Genomic DNA, 23,574 nt, shown 5'->3' with positions numbered 1-23,574 from the left:
AGTATATATGTGTATATATACATATTATGTCATTTAATGCCAATTTCAGAGGGGCCATATAGGGTAGCAAGACTATGAGGCACTTAGACTACCTGAATTCAAATCCCAATCTTGCACTAAATAGATATATAATCTTAAGCTTCTCTCATTTTAAAAAATGAAATACTTAAAATATACTCACTACTGTAGAGAATAACAAAGAACATCCATGTATTCCACAACCCAGCTTTATCAAATATCAACATTTTGCCACATGTATTCTAAAATGTTTTAAAGAAGTATTGTAGATATAGCTGAAGGTCTCTGTGCTCCCCAATTCTGGTGTCCCCCTTTCCCTCTCCAGACGTAATCATTACCATGAATTATTGTTTATCATTCTTCCAAATTTTATATGATTCTCCCACAATTTTATTCATAAGCCATATATTGCTTTTTTGTATTCTTGAACTTTACATAATATATCATTTGGCAATATATTTATATTCAGCCTTATGTGTTGTGCTTTTATATGCCTTTGATTCAGTTTAATGGCTTTATGATACTACACTGCATGAGAATACTTCATTACTGATAGACGTTTAAATTACTTTCTATTTTGTGCATTTGCCAATAATGCTGCCATAAGCATTCTCTGGGTTTTGTCTTGTGTAAGGATATAAATCTCTCCTATCAGTAGATGACAGATTGCTGTGAACTGGAAGATCACAGCGTATACAACTTTTCAATTTTCGTATTGTGAAAATCCTGCCCCAAAGAAACAATGGGCACAGTGTTGGAACCAGTTTACCCTCCTTCCAGCAACAGATAGCAATGCCCTTTTTGCTACATTCTTGCCAGTGTGAAATGTGTAAAAAAATACATCTCATTGGTTCAGTTCTTATTCCCTGATAACTAACTGAACTGTTTTGACTGCTTAATGGACCTTACTTTCTTTTTAATAAATTCCTGTAGATACTGACTTTTTGGATATTGAATATTCCTCTCATAGCTTAAGATACAGCTTATCTTTTTCACTTTACTTAGAGTGCTTTTCACTGCATAGAAGTTTTCGATTTTGATGTATTTCTATTCCTTTATGGTTTGAGTTTTTGGAATATTATTTTAAAACATTTTTTGAACCCAAAGTTGTAATATGTTTTAACATATTTTCTTTTGAAAATGTTGGTGTTTTACTTTTTAAAATTTACGTCTTTAATACACTTGGAATTTATTTTTGTGGCTAGGGCAAGGTAAGGAATCTATTTTTCCCTATATGATAACCATATATCTTAGCATCAGTTATTAAATTGCCATGCTGACTTGTAATACCTCCAATGCTATGTATCAAATTTCTATATGTGTGAGTATCAGTGCCTGAGTGATGCTACTGATCTATGCCACTCCATTTGCCTATTAATATCTCTCAGTGCTACTATCTCTGTGTCTGGATTATGACAGATTTATAATGCTTTATCATCCATAGGGAAAATACTCTCATCTTCTTCCCTGGCTGTTCTTGGTTCTAACATATACATTTTAGAAATGGCTTGTCAAATTTGATAAAATATTCCATTCGAGTTTTTGAAATTGAACTGAAACTTCAGATTAAACATTGAGTCTTTCAAACCACAGAGTAAAACTCTCTACTTTTTCACAAAAATAGTTTTCATTTTATCCATAAACATCTTCTACTTTTTTTAGTTAAAAAGGCACCTTGCGTAAATTTTTATGATTGTGAATTGTTTCCTTTTTTTGTACTTTTCAATTAACTGTAATGTGTCTATAGGGAAAGTACTGTCTTATTATTGTCTTATTTTGCTATATTGATTTTTGTATCCACTCACTCAATATAATTTTTTATTTCTAATTGTAAAGTCTCTTGCTTTTTTACTCCTTGTGAACATAGGCATATTGTCTAAAAATACAAACAATTATGCCTATTCCTTTCCAGTTCTTTTTCTTATTCACTTTTTACCATTTTACACTGCTAGGATCCCCAATGCAATATTTAAAGGAAGTGGATGTGCTCCTAAAATTTCACTTTTAAATGTGACATTTGCTGTAGGTTTTTGACAGATACTATTAGGTTAAGGCGATTCTCTATTTCAATTGTACCAAAATTTGCTTACTAGTCATAAGTGAGTATTGGATTTTACCAGATTTTGCATCTACTAAGATAATCATATTATCGTTCTCTTTTAATTTGTTAATATTACATTTCAAGATTTTTGAGATGTCGAAACATCCTAACATTCTTTGAGATAAACTCAATTGATTATGATGTATATTTTTAATAACAATAATTCAATTGATTAATCTTTTATTCAGGATTTGTGCACCCACTTGAAATAATTATATTTATTGCATGACTAATATACAATAAAAGCACATGACTGAAGTGTACAATTTGGTAAGTTTTGACATAGGTGTGTGTATGTATATCTAGATATATATGTTCTTGAGGATGATAAAAGCATCTATCACCCCCCAAATTATTATGTATTTATTTGTAATATCATCCATTCATTTCTCCCTAATGTCTCTTATCTTTATTGATCTGTTTTCTGTAGATCTGCTTTCCTATCATCTGGTAATCACTGATTTCTGCTTTCTGTTATCAGAGATTAGTTTACATTTCCTAGAATTTCATATAAGTAGCATAATTTACTATATACTTTTTTCCAATCTTTTTTCACTCAGGAAGTTATTTTGAAATCTGTGTTTAACATATATAATAATTTGTTACTGTTTATTGCTGAATAGAACTCCATTGTATGTATATACGCAGTTTGGTCATCCATTCACCTCTTAGTGACAATTCGGTTTTCTCCAGCTCTTTATTATAGATAAAGCTCTTATGAATATTTATGTACATGTCTTTGTATAGATATATGTTTTCCTTTTTTGGGGGGTAAAAACCTAGGAGTGAAATAGCTGGGTCATATGATAAGTATCTATTTAGCTTTTCAAATAATTGTTAAATTGGTTTCCAAAAGAGTCTGTATTCTGTCTATTTTCACTGGGTATAGAATTCTATACTGATGGCTTTTTCTTAAAAAAAATTTTTTTTATATATAATTATTTATTTGGCTGTACCAGGTCTTAGTTGCAGCCTGTGGGATCTAGTTTCCTGACCAGGAATTAAGCCAGGAATTAAGCTCCCTGCATGGGAGCTTAGAGTTTTTGCCACTGGACCACCAGGAAAGTCTCTCTTTTTTTCCCCAGTATTTTCATGTTGGTCCACTGTCTTCTCACTTGCAGTATTTCTGATAAGAAATCTGTTGTAATCTATACATTTTTCTCACTGCTGCTGCTGCTAAGTCGCTTCAATCGTGTCCGACTCTGTGCGACCCCATAGACGGCAGCCCACCAGGCTCCCCGTCCCTGGGATTCTCCAGGCAAGAAGACTGGAGTGGGTTGCTATTTCCTTCTCCAATGAATGAAAGTGAAAAGTGAAAGTGAAGTCGCTCAGTCCTGTCCTACTCTTTGTGACCCCATGGACTGCAGCCTACCAGGCTCCTCCATCCATGGGATTTTCCAGGCAAGAGTACTGAAGTGGGCTACCATTGCCTTCTCCGTAATGTCTATTTTCTCTGGCTACTTTTGAGATTTTTCTCTGTATCACTGGCTTTGAGTCATGCGATTCTAATGTGCCTTAATTCAATTTTCTTTATATTTCTTATGTTTGAATTCCACTGTTCTTCTTGGATCTTTGAGCTATCGACTTCATGAAATTTGGAAAATATTAGGTTAGCACTTCTTGAAATATTTCCCACCCTCAACCTTTAGCTAGGAAACTCCCACTTAAATTTGAAGGCTCGAAGTTTTCTCACAGTTCTCTGATGCTCTGCTTATTCTCATTCAGTCCATTTTCTTTATGTTTCTTTTTGTCTTTGTTTTTTTAATTAATTAATTTATTTTAATTGGAGGCTAATTAAAATATTGTGGTGGTTTTTATCATACATTGACATGAATCAGTCACGGGTGTACCTGTGTCCCCCCATCCCAAACCCGCCTCCCACTGTTTCATTTTGAGTAGAGTTTATTGCTATATCTTTCAGTTTGTTAATCTTTTCTTCTGTGATGTCTAATCTGCTTTTAATTCTATCTGGTGTATTTTTTTTTCCTTTTTTTAAAAAATTTATTTTTATTTTTTATTTTTTTTTTCCATTTATTTTTATTAGTTGGAGGCTAATTACTTTACAATATTGTAGTGGTTTTTGTCATACATTGACATGAATCAGCCATGGATTTACATGTATTCCCCACCCTGATCCCCCCTCCCACCTTATCTGGTGTATTTTTATCTCATACTTTGCACTTTTCAACTCTAGAAGTTCAAGTTGTATCCTCCAATATCTTTCATGCCTGTTAACAAGTTTTAATTTTCCTTTAGTTTCCTGATCATATGGAATGCAGTATCATAACTGTCTTAATGTTATCCATAAATTCTATCACCTGCATCATGTTTCTGCAGCTTGTCTGAATCCTCAATAGCTTTTGATTATCTGCCAAACATTGTGAATTTTACCTTTTTAGGTGCTAGATATTTTTTGTATTCCTATAAATATTTTTGAGCTTCTTTTCTTAAATGCTTCTACATTACTTGAAAACAGTTTGAACATTCTGGTCTTGCTTTTAAGATTTATTAGGTAGGACAGGAGCAGTATCTAGTCTGGGGCTAATTTTCCCCCACTACGAAGGCAATACTCTTTTAAGAACTCATCTATGCCCTCAGCACTGTGAAGTTTTTTCTTGCCACTGGGAGCAGGCACCCTATCTTTCCTGCTATCAGTTCTCTGATCCTTTCAAGTGGTTGTTTTCATGGCCTAGGGTAATTTCTTCACTCTATATTGAACACTATTCACCTAAATACTCAAGGGGGATGTGCCGTAGATCTTCATCATTCTCTTCACATCACTCCCTCCTCTCTGGTAATCTATTTTGTGAATTTCTGATATCTTGGCTTGCCCAGACTCCCACATTTGTCTCCTTAAATTAGAGAGACTTCTGGACTTGCCCTGGATTCTTTCTCCCTGAACAATGGCCTGGAAACTTTATCCGGATAGTAAACTTGGGAAACGGAAGCATGAATGTCATTGTTTCATATATTTTGTTATTGCTTTTTTAGTTGCATCAGGTGGGAAGTTAAATCTAGTTCCTGTCTCTCCAAGGCTTCCCTGGTGGCTCAGATGGTAAAGTATACACCTGCAATGCAGGAGACCTGGGTTCAACCCCTGAGTTGGAAAGATTCCCTGGAGAAGAGAATGGCAACCCACTCCAGTATTCTTGCCTGGAGAATCCATGGACAGAGAGGCCTGGCAGGCTACCGTTCATGGGGTCACAAACAGTTGGACATGACTGAGCAACTCACACACACACACACACACACACACATTCTTACATTTACTTGAGAACCTTAAGTTGGAATGTTTTTCTTAGGTAGACTGGTCTATAATTTAGTTTTCTTATCTTGTATGGTTTTTTAAATCAAAATTTTATTAGCCTCATAAAATAAATTGGATAGCGTTCCCTCTTTTTCTATGTTTTAGAAACAATAGAGGGGATATCTGTTCTTAAGACGTTTAAAAATATGGTAAGGTTTGACTGGAAGGTCAACTAAGCCTGTGATCCTGGAGGGAGAGGAAGTTCCAGACTTGCAGTTACTGACTGAAATTATTTAATTGCATTGATTTATTTAGCTTGTCCATTCCTTCTTATGCCATTTATGTAATTTATATTTTTCTTAAAGACTATCCATGTATTAATGTTTCCAATATATTTGTTTGAGATTATCACAGAAATTTTCTATAATTAAAAAATTTTACTATGTCTATAGATTCACCTTTCATTCCTAATACTGTTTTTTTTTATGCCTTTTCTTTTGCAAATATTTATCATTACAGTTAGACGTTTATTTATTTTCTTAGTATTTTTAAGTTTTTATTACCTTTTAATTTTGTTACTCTTCTTGCTTTTTGCTAGTAAGTTTATGATTTTCTGTCATTTTTATTGTATCCTACTATTTACTATTTTGGGGAAGAGGATTGACTCAGAGGTTAAAGCGTCTGCCTGCAATGCAGGAAACCTGGGTTCAATCTCTGGGTTAAGAAGATCCCCTGGAGAAGGAAAATGGCAACCTACTCCAGTATTCTTGCCTGGAGAATCCCATGGACAGAGGAGCCTGGTGGGCTACAGTCCATGGGGTCAGAAGAGTTGGACACGACTGAGCAACTTAACTTTCACTTTCACTATTTACTTTTGGAGAAGGAAACGGCCGCCTACTCCAGTGTTCTTGCCTGGAGAATCCCATGGACAGAGGAGCCTGGTGGGCTACAGTCCACAGTGTCACAAAAAGTTGGACATGACTGAGTGACTTAACTTTCACTTTCACTATTTACTTTTGGAGAAGGAAATGGCCACCTACTCCAGTATTCTTGCCTGGAGAATCCCATGGACAGAGGAGCCTGGTGGGCTACAGTCCATGGGGTCAGAAGAGTTGGAGGTGACTGAGTGACTACCACTACTATTTACTTTTAGGTTCACTGTGCTTTTTTCACTAGTTTTTAAAGTTGAGTTTAGTTGAAATGATTTTCCATTATTTTCAATATTTTTTGCTCTTAATAAATGCAGTAAGGACACATTTCCCTGGAGAAGGAAATGGCAACCAACTCCAGTGCTCTTGCCTGGAGAATCCCATGGACAGAGGAGCCTGGTGGGCTACAGTCCATGGTGCTGCAAAAGAGTCAGACATGACTAAACAACAACAAAGGACGGCGATATACTGTTTGATAGTAGCATGTGTTTTCTCAGAACACTTTAAAGGACTTAAATTATAAATTGACTTGAAGGTGGGTATAATAATTGAATTTTACAGTTGGAAGCAATGTTTGGGTCTCAATTATTTCATCTCATTTTTATATTAGTTTTTTTAGGGCTGCTGTCACAAATTAGCACAAACTGTGTGGCTTAACATAACAGAAATTTATTTTCTCACGGTTCTAGAGGCTGAAAGTAAAAAATCAAGGTGTCTGCAGGGTCACACTTCCTCCAAAACCTATCAGGGACAATTTTCCTCTGCCTCTTAGCTTCTGGTGGTGGCCAATCCCTGGCATTCCTTGGCTTGTAGCTACATTACTCTTGGCTCTCTTGTCACATGGGGTTCTCCCTACATGTCTGTCTTCACATTATATTTTCCTCTTATAAGGACACTAGTCACACTGGATTAGGACCCACAATAATGACCTCATCTCAACTGTGTTACCAAATAAGGTCCATTCACTGGTGCCAAGGTTTAGGACTTCAACATATCTTTTGGGGGAGGGAGCTGGTCACAGTTCAACCCATAATAAACAACATAATCCAAAACTGAGATCTGGAGATGTTAAGTAACTCACCGAAGGTCAAGTAGGTTAATGACTGTTAATTCCTATTCAGATTTCCCTGCTCCTAGGCTTTTCTCAGATATTATAATAAGATGCATCCCACTGCGAGTACCTTAAAGTGAGGTTCCATGATAAATGTGAGCTTCTGGGAAATAAAAATCTCTCCTCATCCACCAGGGGGAGCCAGGCTCAACAGGGCTCCCAGGACAGCCAGGAGTGCCAGGAGAAGATGGAGCTGCGGGGAAGAAGGTAACACTGTTTTCCATGTTATTGGAATAAAACTATTAAACCACATACATCTTGGCCCTGCAAGAGCTCAAATGAAACCATTCAGGACAAACTCAGTCTCTTTAAGAAAATAAAATCCCACAACTCTAAATTTCCTTTTTCACTTAGTTCAGATAAAAGAGCACCAATTCAAAGCCTGAGTAGGTATCTTACGACCTCTGCCTTTTCTCTGGCATTTTGGCCATGGTGTTCCAGTGACCTACTCCCTTTGGGATTCCTAGAAAGCAATTTTATTTAAACTTTGAGAAAAAGGCTCTTTTCCTCTCCTCCAAAAAGGAAAGTCTGTAAATGTATTCAGGAAGTAAGGCCATTATAAAGATTTCCTGAAATATTTTGAGTTGACATTTGAAATACTCATTTTTCAATATAAGTAGTGAAAAACAGCAGATGGTAAGGCGAAGGTCTTTCTTGTTTTTTCAAAAAACAAACCACTGAATGTGAATGAAGAGCCAAAAGAAAGTGAGCTTATTGCTTTGGCAACTGGCTGGGAAATTGGACTTTTTCATGATATTTCAGCTGCTCTGAGCTAAACTGAAGTTTGGTATTAATTTATTCATGTTGGTAAACTTCCAAATTAATTTTGAGACTAGAGTGAAGGTCTTTTGTACTTCTGTACTGGAGGATCCAAGCAGAGACTGTTGGCTGTAAGAAGAGACAAGGCGGGTGTATCCATATTGGCTATGGAGGATCAGCTAAGACATTGGTATCATTTTCTCTAGGGAGAAGCAGGGCTTCCAGGGGCAAGAGGCCCTGAAGGACCACCTGGGAAAGGACAGCCTGGCCTCAAGGTATGGAACCCACAGTGGTAGGGGATGGAAGCAAACTGCCTGAGTTCTGGTCTTGATGATAAGAAGCCAACTTAGGAGAAATTTGATGTTATTTTTGCTATGTCAAAGATGTTTACTTCTGGCTTAAAATTATGGACACTAGCTTTTGAGCTTTTGTAGACAGCAAGTATGTATTATTTATTTCCATTTTCCTGACATCTGTCACAAAACCAAGCATATAGGAAGAGTTCAACACATGTTTTCTTAATAAACAGGCACGTTAACATTTAAAAAACAAACACCCCACTGAAATGTTGTAAAGTGATTGGCCTCCAACTAATAAAATAATATTAAAAAAAAAAAAAAAAATAAAAAAAAATAAAAAACAAACACATAGTAAGGGAAAAGAACTTGAGATACATCCTTGATACATCAAAGTCCATAATGTTTTTTCAAATATTTATAAAATCTCATAGGGTAGTAAGAAATATAACCTATGAAGTGGCACTTTCACAACATGGCATAGATTTATTTAACACATTTTAGAAATGCTTGTTAAATAATATCTTTATATGTCAAGATGAAAATACCCAAATTCATCAATAAGACCATAACCTACAACCTCTAAGGTGTCAGATATTACTACAGTTCTCAAGTGCAGTCATCAATGCCCATATAAATATCCTGAAGAATTATATATGAGTAAAGTAAAAATAAAATCCATATAACTACTGGTATTCTATTTTTAATTCTATTAAAATAGTAATTGATAGCTTAGATGTCTATGTATTACGAAAAATATTGGCTAAAATTGAGTCATTAGACTTAAACATGAGAATTTGAAATATAAATGTATTTGTAGCATTCCAAACATTTAAAATTTAAAACTGACTAACCAGACTATGAGATCTGTTTTTTTGCGGGGGCGGGGGGGGGGGCACAGTGGGCAGCAGGGAGTAGAAACATGCATAGAGAATTCCTTTTTAACATCATGCAAAAAATACTTTTAGAAATGATTGCCTATTAACATTCAGGAGGACTAATGTTTCCTTGAATATACTTTTGGGAAATAGACCCTTTGAGCTAATAATTGAAGCTGTGGGGATGAAGACAACTCTGAGAGAGAGAGCTAAGGTTGGAGTCCTGCGTTTTACAGCAGCTGGAAAGAGAGCATTCCGTACAGCATGAAGACAGGCTGAATAACAGAGTACCATGTTAGGGGAACCAAGGAGAAAGGGCTTCAAGAAGAAAGCAATGGGTGGTGCCAAATACACCAGCAGAGCAAGGAAAATATGCGCTAACTGGATTTCTGGTGTTGAGGTGATATGGTGCTTCTGGAAAGCTATATACTGGAGAAGAGTGGTAGGTGGGAATATGTTACGTATTGAAGTAGGCAGTGTGCAGTGCTGGCACTTTATTACATTTAGGTGGATCTGGGTTTCCCTGATGGCTCAGATAGTCAAGAATCCACCTGCAATGTGGGAGACCTGGGTTTGATCCCTGGGTTGGGAAGATCCCCTGGAGGAGGGCATGGCAACCCACTCCAGGATTCTGGCCTGGAGAATCTGCATAGACAGAGGAGCCTGGCAGGCTGCAGTCCATGGGGTCGCAAAGAGTCAGACATGACTGAGTGACTAAACACACACACACACACACACACACACACTGCTGTTGGTTTCCGGGATCATTTAGGTCAATAAGTTAAAAATGGTAGTGAAGGGGAGAACCTAAATAGCTGGGGTAGATTTCGATGCTATTGGCAGATGATAATGACATGATAAGTGATACTTGGATATTCAACAGTTTTTTAAATTATCTGCCATCACGGCTCTCCATCAGTATGGGTACTAGGGAGCTGTCTGCATGTTTGTGGATTCTGTAGGTGGCTCTTCTTAGTGGAGTGTCTGCATTGCTGATGCCCTCGGTATAGGCCAGTGGTTCTCAGGGTGCAGCCCCTGGAACAGCACTGTCAGCGTCACCTGGGAATGTGTCAGAAATGTAAATTATTGGGCTCCACTACAGACCTAGTAAATAAGAAACTCTGGATGGGGGGCCCAGAACTCTCCAGGTGATTCTTATGCATGTTCAGGTTTGGAAATGGTGGTATAGTCATTTATGTCATAAATATTGGACAGCCTCACGGTAAAGAATCTGCTGGCAATGCAGGAGACCCAAGTTCAATTCTTGGGTCCATAAGATCCCCTGGAGATGGGAATAGCTACTCACTCCAGTATTCTTGCCTGAAAAATCCGTTGGATAGAGGAACCTGGTGGGCTACAGCCCATGGGATCACAAAGAGTCGGACACAATTGAGTGACTAATGCTTTCAGCTAGACACCCCAAGGAATTCTTTTGTTGGGCTGTGCACATGCTTAGCCATGGTGCCTTGCAGTTGAGCCCTAGGGTAAGGATAGTTCTGGGATGCTCTGAGGCTTCTGGTTGAAGGTAATAAAATTCTTTGGCAGGGAGCACTGGTGTACACAACCCTGCTGGGTAACACGAGGCAATTTGTAGCTCTGCACCAGGTTAATGCTCACTCATCTTTCTACCAATTGAATTATTGGCCTCCTTGGGCAGAAAGAATTAAACTCCATGGAGGAAGAACCAGGGTTAATTTTTTAAATGTCTCATTTTATGTTTCAAAACTGAAATAGCACAGACCCTGAAAAACAGCATGGAAAAGCATAGATGGCTTTCTTCTTTGAGACTGTGACTGTCTCAGAACCACTACTTAAATAGACCAAGAGGGCAAAGGAATTGTAAAGTCAAATCAAAGTCTCCAAGGAAAGATACTGAACATAGAGTTTAGGAAGCGTTAAATCATGCTGAGTAAATGGTGCAGTCTGGACAATTTTGAAGTCATGTAATCTGCACAAGAACATTGACAGAGCCTGTGCAGCTGAGCTGGGCTTGGGGAACATGACTTTGAAGTTGGTATGCACTCAGAGTCTGGCCATGATGTAGTTGCTATAAGAAGGAGGTGGATATATTATAAAACAACTATTTTTATCATTTCTTTTTGTCAGGGAGATGAAGGAAAGAAAGGGAGCAAAGGAAGTCAAGGACAGAGGGGGTCTCAGGGGCCTGGAGGGCCAAAGGTATGTATCTTAAATTCTCATTTATGCTTTAGGGAGATCATTCGTGTGTCCAGATTTAATGGAATCTTAGATCTCTACTGTTTCCTTCTTAAGAAATACAAAACCAGAGCCTTCAAAATGAAAAAGGCTTTAGAAAACATACTATTCCAGACCATTACAAAATGGGATAAAGAGATTGTATAAAACATGTAATCTTCATTGGAATATTGATGCTGCTAGGAGAGAATTTCTGTGTCAGTGCTCTTTATTAAAACCAAATATTCCATAGTTGGGATACATTAAGACCATAGGCGATACCAATTCTCTATCATCTCTCTTTGCTGAACAAGGACAAAAACGTCCCCAGCTGAGAGGCGATGTGGTAAGGATGTAGGGTGGGGCTTCAGAAGGCATGAGATGGGGATTCTCATCCTGCTGCACCCCAGAACTTTTGGAGGTCAGTCACTTTAATCATGGAAATAATCATGGTAATAGTGACTATTTCACAGGGTTGTTGTGATGACTATAAGGAGTGAATAAAGCACTTATCATGGTTCTAGGTACATTGTTAGTGTTCATCGCATGGAATTATTCAGAGAGGAAAAAATCAGTACAGTGAAATGGAAAGTAGGGCGTATATGTCCTGATAAACTGCCTAAGACAGGGTGCTGAGGAAAAAGTAAGGAAAATGTGAAGCAAGCAAATAGGCACGTGTCCTGACTTAGCAGGAGAGAATATTGAGGTCATCTGGATGCGTCAGGAAACAAAAATTGCACACCTGAGAGGGTTCAGGCCTCCAGGAAGATGCTAATCGTAAGAAAGAAACAAAAAGTATGTTTAAGGACCAGAGGATTAAAGAACAACTTTAAAACAAACAGGCTACCAATAAGATATGAGCAGATACAAAGCAAAGCATCCCCTATATGCCAGTGATTCTTAAACTTCCATGTCATCATTATTGCCTGGGAGCTTGTTACAAAGTCATATTTCATGGTGCCATGACAAGAAATCTGGATTTAGTATGTAGGTGGGACCCAGGAATCTGTATTTCCTAAATAAGTACCTCCTGCTGCAGGAAGTTCAAAGAGCACATGATGAGAAAAGCCATTATATAGGAAATGTGTTGTGTTAACTACAGTGATTACTCTTCATGTCTTAGTTATACTCACTCAACATGAATATTTTATTGCATTTTGAAATAAAGCTTTTCCTGATAAAGAATTACCATATTGTAAAACATACTCACACTTTAATTAGGGTCTTTAAAAGAATTTGTGTACTTTCTATGTATACGATTTTATATTTAAAAGTAATTGGCTTCTTTAGACATATGGATGACCAGTAGGCACTTGAAAAGATGCTCAGCATTACTAATTATCACAGAAATGCAAATCAAAACTATACTGAGGTACCACATCACACCAGTCAGAATGGTCATCATTAAAAAGTCTACAAATAACAAATGCTGGAGAGGGTGAAGAAAAGGGAACCCTCCTACACTCTCAGTGGGAATGGAAGCTGCTGCAGTCACTATGGAAAACAGGGTAGAATTTCCTCAGAAAACTAAAAACAGAACTACCATAAGATCCAGCAATCACATTTCTGGGCATATACCTGAACAAAACTGTGATTCAAAAAGATACATGCACCCCTATGTTCATAGCACCACTATTTACAATAGACCAAACATGGAAATAATCTAAATGTCCATCAGCAGACTGATGGAAGAAGATGTGGTATAAATGTACAATGGAATACTCCTCAGCCATAAAAAAGAATGAAATAATGTCATTCGCAGCAACATGGATAGATCTAGAGATTATCATCCTAAGTGAAGTAAGTCACAAAGATCAAAACCATATATCACTTATATGCTAAATCTAAAATATGGCACAAATGAACCTGTCTATAAAACAGAAACAGACTCACAGACATAGAGGACAGGCATGGTTGTTAAGGGGGAGAGGGGTGGAGAGGGATAGATTGAGAGTTTGGGATGAACAGATGAAAACTATTACATATAGAGTGGATGAACAACAAGGTCCTACTGTATAGTTCAGGGAACTATTAATATATCCAATATCCTGTGATAAACCATAATGGAAAAGAATATAAGAAAAGAACCTCTATATGGGGATAAGTGAGTCACTTCGCGGTACAGCAGAGATCGGCACAACACTGTAAATCAACTATACTTCAACAAAACATTAAACAAATTTAAAAATAATTGGCTTCTTTTTATTTAAAAAAAAGTAGAATAAATTAAATCTAGATGCATAATTTCCCTTAACTTGGTTTTAGTGAAAATTTTAACAGGTTAATGTCTTATCCCGTTGCTCCAGGACTGAATAGGGTGGTTATCTGTTGCCAGAGTCCTGGCCATGTCCTGTACCACTGACGTACAGGTTTGGATTGAGGACTGGCACATACATGGCTTGGCATTATCTGGCCTCAGCAGGCCAGTGTGTTCAGCCCATTGGTCATATGGGTGATCAGAACAGTGAGGGGGGGGGGGGTGTCGGTCCTAAGATCTTGGAGGAATAGGATGGGGAGACCACTTTCTCCCCCACAAATTCATCAAAAGAACATTGGAACGCTGAGCAAATTCCACAAAACAACTTCTGAATGCTGGCAGAGGACATCAGGCACCCAGAAAGGCAGCCCATTGTCTTCGAAAGGAGGTAGGAGAAAACATAAAAGATAAAAAGAGAGACAAAAGAGGTAGGGATGGAGATCCGTCCCGGGAAGGGAGTCTTAAAAAAGAGAGGTTTCCAAACACCAGGAAACACTCTCACCGGCGAATCTGTGGTGAGCCTTGGAATCTCAGAGGGCAACATAACCAGGAGGAAAAACAAACAAATAATTAAAACCCACAGATGATGTGCCTAAAGGCAACTCCCAGCGGAGAAGCAGTGCAGACGCTCGCATCTGCCACTAGCAAGCGGGGACTGGACAGGGAGGCATGGACTGCATTACTTAGGGTAAGGACCAAGGACCGGGCCTGAATGGCCTGAGGGCAATCTGAGGGAACTAACTAGAGATAGCAACGTAGACTGTGGGATAGCTATCCCGCAAAAAGCCCTAACCACACCGCCAGGCCCGCTCACAGAACAAAGGACTGAGCAGAGCTAGCCGGCTGCGGACTGGCCCATCCCCTGCCGGAGATAGGGAGGCCTGGGCAGCCAGAGCCCGAAGCGGGCAATCATGTCCCTAGAGAGGCATCATTTACCAAACTGCAAGCAGGCTTCGTTGTTAACCAAGACTTCTTGGGATTCTGGATGGTTGACATCCGCCGGGAGGGTTGCAGCCAGAGATCAGCTCCCCAGAAGAGACACACGGCACACCTGAGAAGGTGTGCTCCTTGTACACCCAGAAAACCCAGCGGCTAGGACAGGGGAAGGGATAAGTTGCAGCGACCGCGCTGGCCAAACACCTGGCCACCTGAGCTGCTCAGACCTGGGAAGGGTACAAAACACAGGCCCACTCAAGTCTGCGCCTTTGTGGAGTACCCGAGAACCTGAACCTGAGCGGCTTAGACCTGGGAAGTGCACAAAACCCAGGGCCGGCCTCAGACAGTTCCCGGCAGAGCAAGCTGGAGCCTGAGCAGTGTAGACGGGGAAAGCACACACGCTGTGAGCGGGCAAACCCAGTGTGGCCCAGACACTGCGAGTGCTCTCCACACACGCCGGTGACATGCTTGCAGTGCTCCTCCCTCCCGACAGCACGACTGAACACGCGAGCCTAAAAAAGTGACCACCACCGCCCCCTTGTGTCAGGGCGGAAATCAGACACTGAAGAGACCAGCAAACAGAAGCAGCTAAAATAAACACAGGGAACAGCTTTGGAAGTGACAGGTGCAACAGATTAAAACTCTGCAGTTACCACCGACTACATAGGAAGGGAAAGTGTAAGCTCGATCAAGGAACTATCTGAAAATGAACTGACCCCACACTGTCTACAACAACAGCAGAGAAAGTCCTAGATATATATTTACTATTATCATTTTTTAAATTAAAATTAAAAAATATTTAAGTCCTCTATTACTCCTTTAATTTTCATTTTTATAACCTACTATTACTTTGCAAAAAAAAAAAGACCCAATTTTTGAAGCAAACTTCATATATATATATTTCATAAATTTTGTGACTTTGTTTTTTCCTTCAATATTGTATGCTTGAGAGTCTAACCTCTACTCTAGATTTTTAATCTTTGCTTTTTGGTATTTGTTATCAATTTTGTACCTTTAAGAACCCAATCTTCAGTACCCATTTTTACCTGGGAGCGAGATTACTGGCTTGATTGCTCTCTCCCCCTCTGGACACTCCTTTTTCTCCACCAGGCCGCCTCTGTCTTCTCCCTCCTCCTTCTCTTCTCTACCCAACTCTGTGAATCTCTGTGTGTGTTCTGGGCTGTGGAGAACACTTAGGGACCTGATTACTGGCCTGATCTCTCTCTCCCCTTTTGATTCCCCGTCTTCTCCTCCTGGGCACCTCTATCTCCCTCCTCCCTCTTCTCTTCTCCATGTAACTAACTCTGTGAACCTCTCCGGGTGTCCCTCACTGTGGAGAAACGTTTCATCTTTAACCTAGATGTTTTATCATCGGTGCTGTATAGATGGAGAAGCCTTGAGGCTACTGTAAGAATAAGACTGAAAACCAGAGGCAGGAGGCTTAAGTCCAGATCCTGAGAACACCAGAGAGCCCCTGACTCCAGGGAACATTAATCGATAGAAGCTCATCAAACGCCTCCATGCCTACACTGAAACCAAGCACCACCCAAGGGTCAGCAAGCTCCAGAGCGAGACATACCACACACATTCTCCAGCTACACAGGAACATAGCCCTGAGCTTCAATATACAGGCTGCCCAAAGTCACACCAAACCCACTGACATCTCAAAACTCATTACTGGGCACTCCATTGCACTCCAGAGAGAAGAGATCCAGCTCCACCCACCAGAACTCCGACACAAGCTTCCCTAACCAGGAAACCTTGACAAGCCACATGTCCAACCCCACCCACAGTGAGGAACTCCACAATAAAGAGAAACCACAAACTGCCAGAATACAGAAAGGCCACCCCAAACACAGCAATGTAAACAAGATGAAAAGGCAGAGAAACACCCAGCAGGTAAAGGAACAGGATAAATGCCCACCAAACCAAACAAAAGAGGAGGAGACAGGGAATCTACCTGATAAAGAATTCCAAATAATGACAGTGAAAATGATCCAAAATCTTGAAAGCAAAATGGAGTTACAGATAAATAGCCTGGAAACAAGGATCAAGAAGATGCAAGAAATGTTTAACAAGGACCTAGAAGAAATAAAAAAGAGTCAATATATAATGAATAATGCAAAAAATGAGATCAAAAACACTCTGGAGGGAACCAACAGTAGAATAATGGAGGCAGAAGATAGGATTAGTGAGGTAGAAGATAGAATGGTAGAAATAAATAAAACAGAGAGGAAAAAAGAAAAAAGAATTAAAAGAAATGAGGACAACCTCAGAGACCTCTGCAACAATGTTAAACGCCCCAACATTCGAATCATAGGAGTCCCAGAAGAAGAAGACAAAAAGAAAGGCCATGAGAAAATACTTGAGGAGATAATAGTTGAAAACTTTCCTTAAGTGGGGAAGGAAATAGTCACCCAAGTTCAAGAAACCCAGAGAGTCCCAAACAGGATAAACCCAAGGTGAAACACCCCAAGACACAAATTAATCAAATTAACAAAGATCAAACACAAAGATCAAATATTAAAAGCAGCAAGGGAAAAACAACAAATAACACACAAGGGGATTCCCATAAGGATAACAGCTGATCTATCAATAGAAACTCTTCAGGCCCGAAGGGAATGGCAAGACATACTTAAAGTGATGAAAGAAAATAACCTACAGCCCAGATTACTGTACCCAGCAAGGATCTCATCCAAACATGAAGGAGAAATCAAAAGCTTTACAGACAAGCAAGAGCTGAGAGAATTCAGCACCACCAAGCAGCTCTCCAACAAATGCTAAAGGATCTTCTCTAGACAGGAAACACAGAAAGGGTATATAAACTTGAACCCAAAACAACAAAGTAAATGGCAACAGGATCATACTTATCAATGATTACCTTAAATGTAAATGGGTTGAATGCCTCAACCAAAATACAAAGACTGGCTGAATGGATACGAAAACAAGACCCCTATATATGTTGTCTACAAGAGATCCACCTAGAAACAAGGGACACATACAGACTGAAGTGAAGGACTGGAAAAAGACATTCCACGCAAATAGAAACCAAAAGAAAGCAGGAGTAGCAGTACTCATATCAGATAAAATAGACTTTAAAACAAAGGCTGTGAAAAGAGACAAAGAAGGACACTACATAATGATCAAAGGATCAATCCAAGAAGAAGATATAACAATTATAAATATATATGCACCCAGCATAGGAGCACTGCAATATGTAAGACAAATGCTAATAAGTATGAAAGGGGAAATTAATAATAACACAATAATAGTGGGAGACTTTAATACCCCACTCACATAGGGATAGATCAACTAAACAGAAAATTAACAAGGAAACACAAACTTTAGATGATACAATAGACCAGCAAGACCTAATTGATATCTATAGGACATTTCACCCCAAAACAATGAATCTCACTTTTTTCTCAAGTGCACATGGAACCTTCTCCAGGAGAGATCATATCTTGGGCCATAAATCTAGGTTTGGTAAATTTAAAAAACTGAAATCATTCCAAGCATCTTTTCTGACTACAATGCAGTAAGATTAGATGTCAATTACAGGAGAAAAACTATTAAAAATTCCACATATGGAAGCTGAACAGCACACTGCTGAATAACCAACAAATCACAGAAGAAATAAAAAAGAAATCAAAATAAGCATAGAAATGAATGAAAGTGAAAACACAACAACGCAAACCTATGGGACACTGTAAAAGCAGTGTTAAGGGGAAGGTTCATAGCAATACAGGCTTACCTCAAGAAACAAGAAAAAAGTCAAATAAATAACCTAACTCTACACCTAAAGCAACTAGAAAAAGAAGAAATGAAGAACCCCAGAGTTAGTAGAAGGAAAGAAATCTTAAAAAATTAGGGCAGAAATAAATGCAAAAGAAACTAAAGAGGTCATAGCAAAAATCAACAAAGCCCAAAGCTGGTTCTTTGAGAGGTTAAATAAAATTGTCAAACCATTAGCCAGACTCACCAAGAAACAAAGGGAGAAAAATCAAATCAACGAAATTAGACATGAAAATGGAGAGATCACAACAGACAACACTGAAATACAAAGGATCATAAGAGACTACTATCACCAACTATATGCCAATAAAATGAACAACTTGGAAGAAATGGACAAATTCTTAGAAAAGTATAACTTTCTAAAGCTGAACTGGGAAGAAATGGAAAATCTTAACAGACCTATCACAAGCATGGAAATTGAAACTGTAATCAGAAATCTTCCAGCAAACAAAAGCCCAGGACCAGACAGCTTCACAGCTGAATTCTACCAAAAAATTAGAGAAGAGCTAACACCTATCCTCTCAAACTCTTCCAGAAAATTGCAGAGGAAGGTAAACTTCCAAACTCATTCTATGAGGCCACCAGCACCCTAACACCAAAACCTGACAAAGATGCCACAAAAAAAGAAAACTACAGCCCAATATCACTGATGAACATAGATGCAAACATCCTTAACAAAATTCTAGCAAACAGAATCCAACAACATATTAAAAAGATCATTCATCATGACCAAGTGGGCTTTATCCCAGGGATGCAAGGATTCTTCAATATCTGCAAATCAATCAATGTAATATAACACATTAACAAATTGAAAGATAAAAACCATATGATTATCTCAATATATGCAGTGAAAGCCTTTGACAAAATTCAACATCCATGTATGATAAAAAAACCCTCCAGAAAGCAGGAATAGAAGGAACATACCTCAACATAATAAAAGCCATATATGACAAACCCACAGCAAACATTATCCTCAATGATGAAAAATTGAAAGCATTTCCCTTAAAGTCAGGAACAAGACAAGGGTGCCCACTCTCACCACTACTATTCAACATAGTTTTGGAAGTTTTGGCCACAGCAATCAGAGCAGAAAAAGAAATAAAAGGAATCCAGATTGAAAAAGAAGAAGTAAAACTCTCACTGTTTGCAGATGACATGATCCTCTACATAGAAAACCCTAAAGACTCTACCAGAAAATTACTAGAGCTAATCAATGAATATAGTAAAGTTGCAGAATATAAAATCAACACACAGAAATCCCCTGCATTCCAATACACTAACAATGAGAAAACAGAAAGAGAAATTAAGGAATCAATACCATTCACCATTGCAACAAAAAGAATAAAATACTTAGGAATATATCTACCTAAAGAAACAAAAGATCTATACATAGAAAACTATAAAACACTGATGAACGAAATCAAAAAGGACACAAATAGGTGGAGAAATATACCATGTTCATGGATCGGAAGAATCAATATAGTGAAAAATGACTATACTACCCAAAGCAATCTATAGATTCAATGCAATCCCTATCAAGCTACCAATGGTATTTTTCACAGAACTAGAACAAATAATTTCACAATTTGTATGGAAATACAAAAAACCTTGAATAGCCAAAGCAATCTTGAGAAAGAAGAATGGAACTGGAGGAATCAACCTGCCTGACTTCAGGCTCTACTACAAAGCCACAGTCATTAAGACAGTATGGTATAGGCACAAAGACAGAAATATAGATCAATGGAACAAAACAGAAAGCCCAGAGATAAATCCACGCACCTGTGGACACCTTATCTTCGACAAAGGAGGCAAGAATATACAATGGAGAAAAGACAATCTTTTTAACAAGTGGTGCTGGGAAAGCTGGTCAACGACTTGTAAAAAAAAGAAACTAGAACACTTTCTAACACCATACACAAAAATAAACTCAAAATGGATTAAAGATCTAAGCATAAGGCCAGAAACTATAAAACTCCTAGAGGAAAACATAGGCAAAACACTCTCCAACATAAATCACAGCAGGATCCTCTATGACCCACCTCCCAGAATATTGGAAATAAAAGCAAAAATAAACAAATGGGACCTAATTAAAAGTAAAAGCTTTTGCACAACAAAGGAAATTATAAGCAAGGTGAAAAGACAGTCTCCAGAATGGGAGAAAATAACAGCAAACGAAGCAACTGACAAAGAATTAATCTCAAAAATATACAAGCAACTCCTGAAGCTCAATTCCAGAAAAATGAATGACCCAAGAAAAAAATGGGCCAAAGAACTCAGCAGACGTTTCTCCAAAAAGACATTCAGATGGCTAACAAACACATGAAAAGATGCTCAACATCACTCATTATCAGAGAAATGCAAATCCAAACCACAATGAGGTACCATTTCACACCAGTCAGAATGGCTGCTATCCAAATGTCTACAAGGAATAAATGCTGGAGAGGGTGTGGAGAAAAGGGAACCCTGTTACACTGGTGGTGGGAATGTAAACTAGTACAGCCACTATGGAGAACAGTGTGGAGATTCCTTACAAAACTGGAAATAGAACTGCCATATGACCCAGCAATCCCACTGCTAGGCATACACACCGAGGAAATCAGATCTGAAAGAGACATGTGCACCCCAATGTTCATCGCAGCACTGTTTATAATAGCCAGGACATGGAAGCAACCTAGATGTCCATTGGCAGATGAATGGATAAGAAAGCTGTGGTACATATACACCATGGAATATTACTCAGCCATTAAAAACAATGCATTTGAATCAGTTCTAATGAGGTGGATGAAACTGGAGCCTATTATATAGTGATGTAAGCCAGAAAGAAAAATACCAATACAGTATACTAACACATATATATGGAATTTAGAAAGATGACAACAACAACCCTGTATGTGAGACAGCAAAAGATACACAGATGTATAGAACAGTCTTTTGGACTCTGTGGGAGAAGGTGAGAGTGGGATGGTTTTAGAGAATGGCATTGAAACATGTATATTATCATATTTGAAATGGATCGCCAGTCCAGGTTTGATGCGTAACACAGGGTGCTCAGGGCTGGTACACTGGGATGATCCAGAGGGATGGGGTGGGGAGGGATGTGGGAGGGGGATTCAGGATGGGGAACACATGTACATCTGTGGTGGATTCATGTCAATTTATGACAAAACCAATACAATATTGTAAAGTAATTAGCCTCAAAAAAAAAAAAAAACAAAAAAAAAAACAGCAGGAGGCCTCAGCTGTGAAGATGTACCTGGAACTATATTCAATATCCTGTGATAAACCATAATGGAAAAGAATGTGAACATTTATATATGGTATATATGAATCATATATACATGTTATACATGGTTCAGCTATACATGAATCACTTTGCTGTATAGTAAAGATTAACACAACATTAAAACATACCTCAATAAAATAAGTTAAAAAGATAATGACAATTGCTTTGCACAGTGTTTCAAAGTACAGTAGTAGTACCTATATCAAAACTACCAGAGGTGCCTTATAAAAATTCATATTACATTTTATTTTTACCACAAACTAGCTACTTCTAAAAAGGGACATGAGATACCATACAATGGAAGAATGATATACTGTGGAGCATAAAATAACAAAGGAAAAAGTTGTAAACTAGAAAGAACATTATTTACCTATCACATGTACCTTAAAACTTATACTAAAGGTATTTGCTATAACTGAACAAATATTTCCCTCTGAGCTTCCTGGCATACAAACACAAAAATGAATCACCACGCATTGCATGATTTTTGTTACCTAATAAAATGATGTACAAGAGAGAGAAATTTCCTATTACTAAGGAATTAATTGAATTTATTTATTATAGGGAGTGAAATCTTAATTATTAATAACTTTAGTAGTGGTTTAACAAAGATGCTCAAATATTTTCACTTGGCTTGTGAAACAGGTCGCAATACTTTAAAATGCTGGAAATATATTTCTATATTTTTCTTAACATAATTCCTGTATATCATTTCCTTGTTTGAAATGTAATGAGTATTTTCCTCTGTTTTTAGGGTGATCCAGGAATTATGGGCCCTGTTGGGATGCCTGGAATATCAATTCCTGGACCACCTGGACCAAAAGTATGCATTCTTGGGAATATTTTTTTCTTTTACTCGGATTTTTTGGAAGTTGGAGTGGGGAAAAGATTCATAAAACCAGTGAAAGAATTTTAGCTTTGGAAAAACCCAAAGATATTATATAGCTCAACCCTGACATTTCATGAGTAAGCAGATGGAGGGGCAGCAGCAAATTTAAGGTTAGAAACCAGGTTTTCGGCTCCTGGTCTTGACCTTATCACTCTACTTTGAACTGCCTCCCTTACATGCTAGCCTTAATGCATGTAAGAATTTATTGCATTTGTTCAGAATAATCTGCTAATCAGAAAGTCTGACAGAAAAGAAATCCACTCGGATGTAAGAGCATTCCCAGACATTTTCACAGTCTAAATATTTGTGTCTAGAGAGCCACCTATTATTTCAGCTATTCTCTGAAAAGCTTAATAGTCTTTACTGACAGTTTTTATTTGCTTAAGATTTGAAACTCTTCTCAAATATATTAGAAGGATGTACTCTCTCAGGTTCTGATTCTAAGAGATTAAGCTCTTCATAATTGGCCAATGGCTTTTTATGCTCTGTGCCATGATGGTTTCTCATAAAATCCAAAGCCTGAAACTGTGAAAATTTTTGACATGCGCAGGGAGACAGAGGTGGACCTGGGATGCCTGGATTTAAAGGAGAACCTGGAATTGCTATTCGAGGACCAAAGGTATCCTTTGTTCATGTTCTTTTATTTATTGAAATAAAAAATGAAAGTAGATTTAATGCATCATAAGTTATGACTGAGATTGCTCTACTTAGAGTCTCTACACTGATGAACTGAGATATAAGAATATACTATTCCCCTTTTAAAAAATCAAGCCAGCAGATCATTTATTTTTCATAAATGTGGAAGATTTTACCAGCTCCTCTGGTAAAATGTTTGCTGACTAAACAGATGATTGAAAATGCTCTTTTTCTTTCTGTAATGTC

At 38.1% G+C, this 23,574-nt stretch overlaps 1 protein-coding gene across 1 annotated transcript in view; it reads left to right on the top strand.

Moving 5' to 3' along the window:
* Positions 1-23,574, top strand: part of COL28A1 (collagen type XXVIII alpha 1 chain) — a 183,145-nt gene that overhangs the window by 70,464 nt on the left and 89,107 nt on the right. The window contains exons 19-23 of the mRNA XM_065938605.1: positions 7,542-7,613; positions 8,372-8,440; positions 11,446-11,517; positions 22,558-22,626; positions 23,243-23,311. Of these exons, the coding sequence (XP_065794677.1) occupies positions 7,542-7,613; positions 8,372-8,440; positions 11,446-11,517; positions 22,558-22,626; positions 23,243-23,311 (351 nt within the window). The remainder of the gene's footprint in view (positions 1-7,541; positions 7,614-8,371; positions 8,441-11,445; positions 11,518-22,557; positions 22,627-23,242; positions 23,312-23,574) is intronic.

Source organism: Muntiacus reevesi, chromosome 6, assembly GCF_963930625.1.
Source record: "Muntiacus reevesi chromosome 6, mMunRee1.1, whole genome shotgun sequence".
Classification (NCBI taxonomy): Eukaryota; Metazoa; Chordata; class Mammalia; order Artiodactyla; family Cervidae; genus Muntiacus; species Muntiacus reevesi.
Note: the sequence above shows the minus strand (reverse complement) of the source record. Positions and strands in the feature narration are given on the sequence as shown.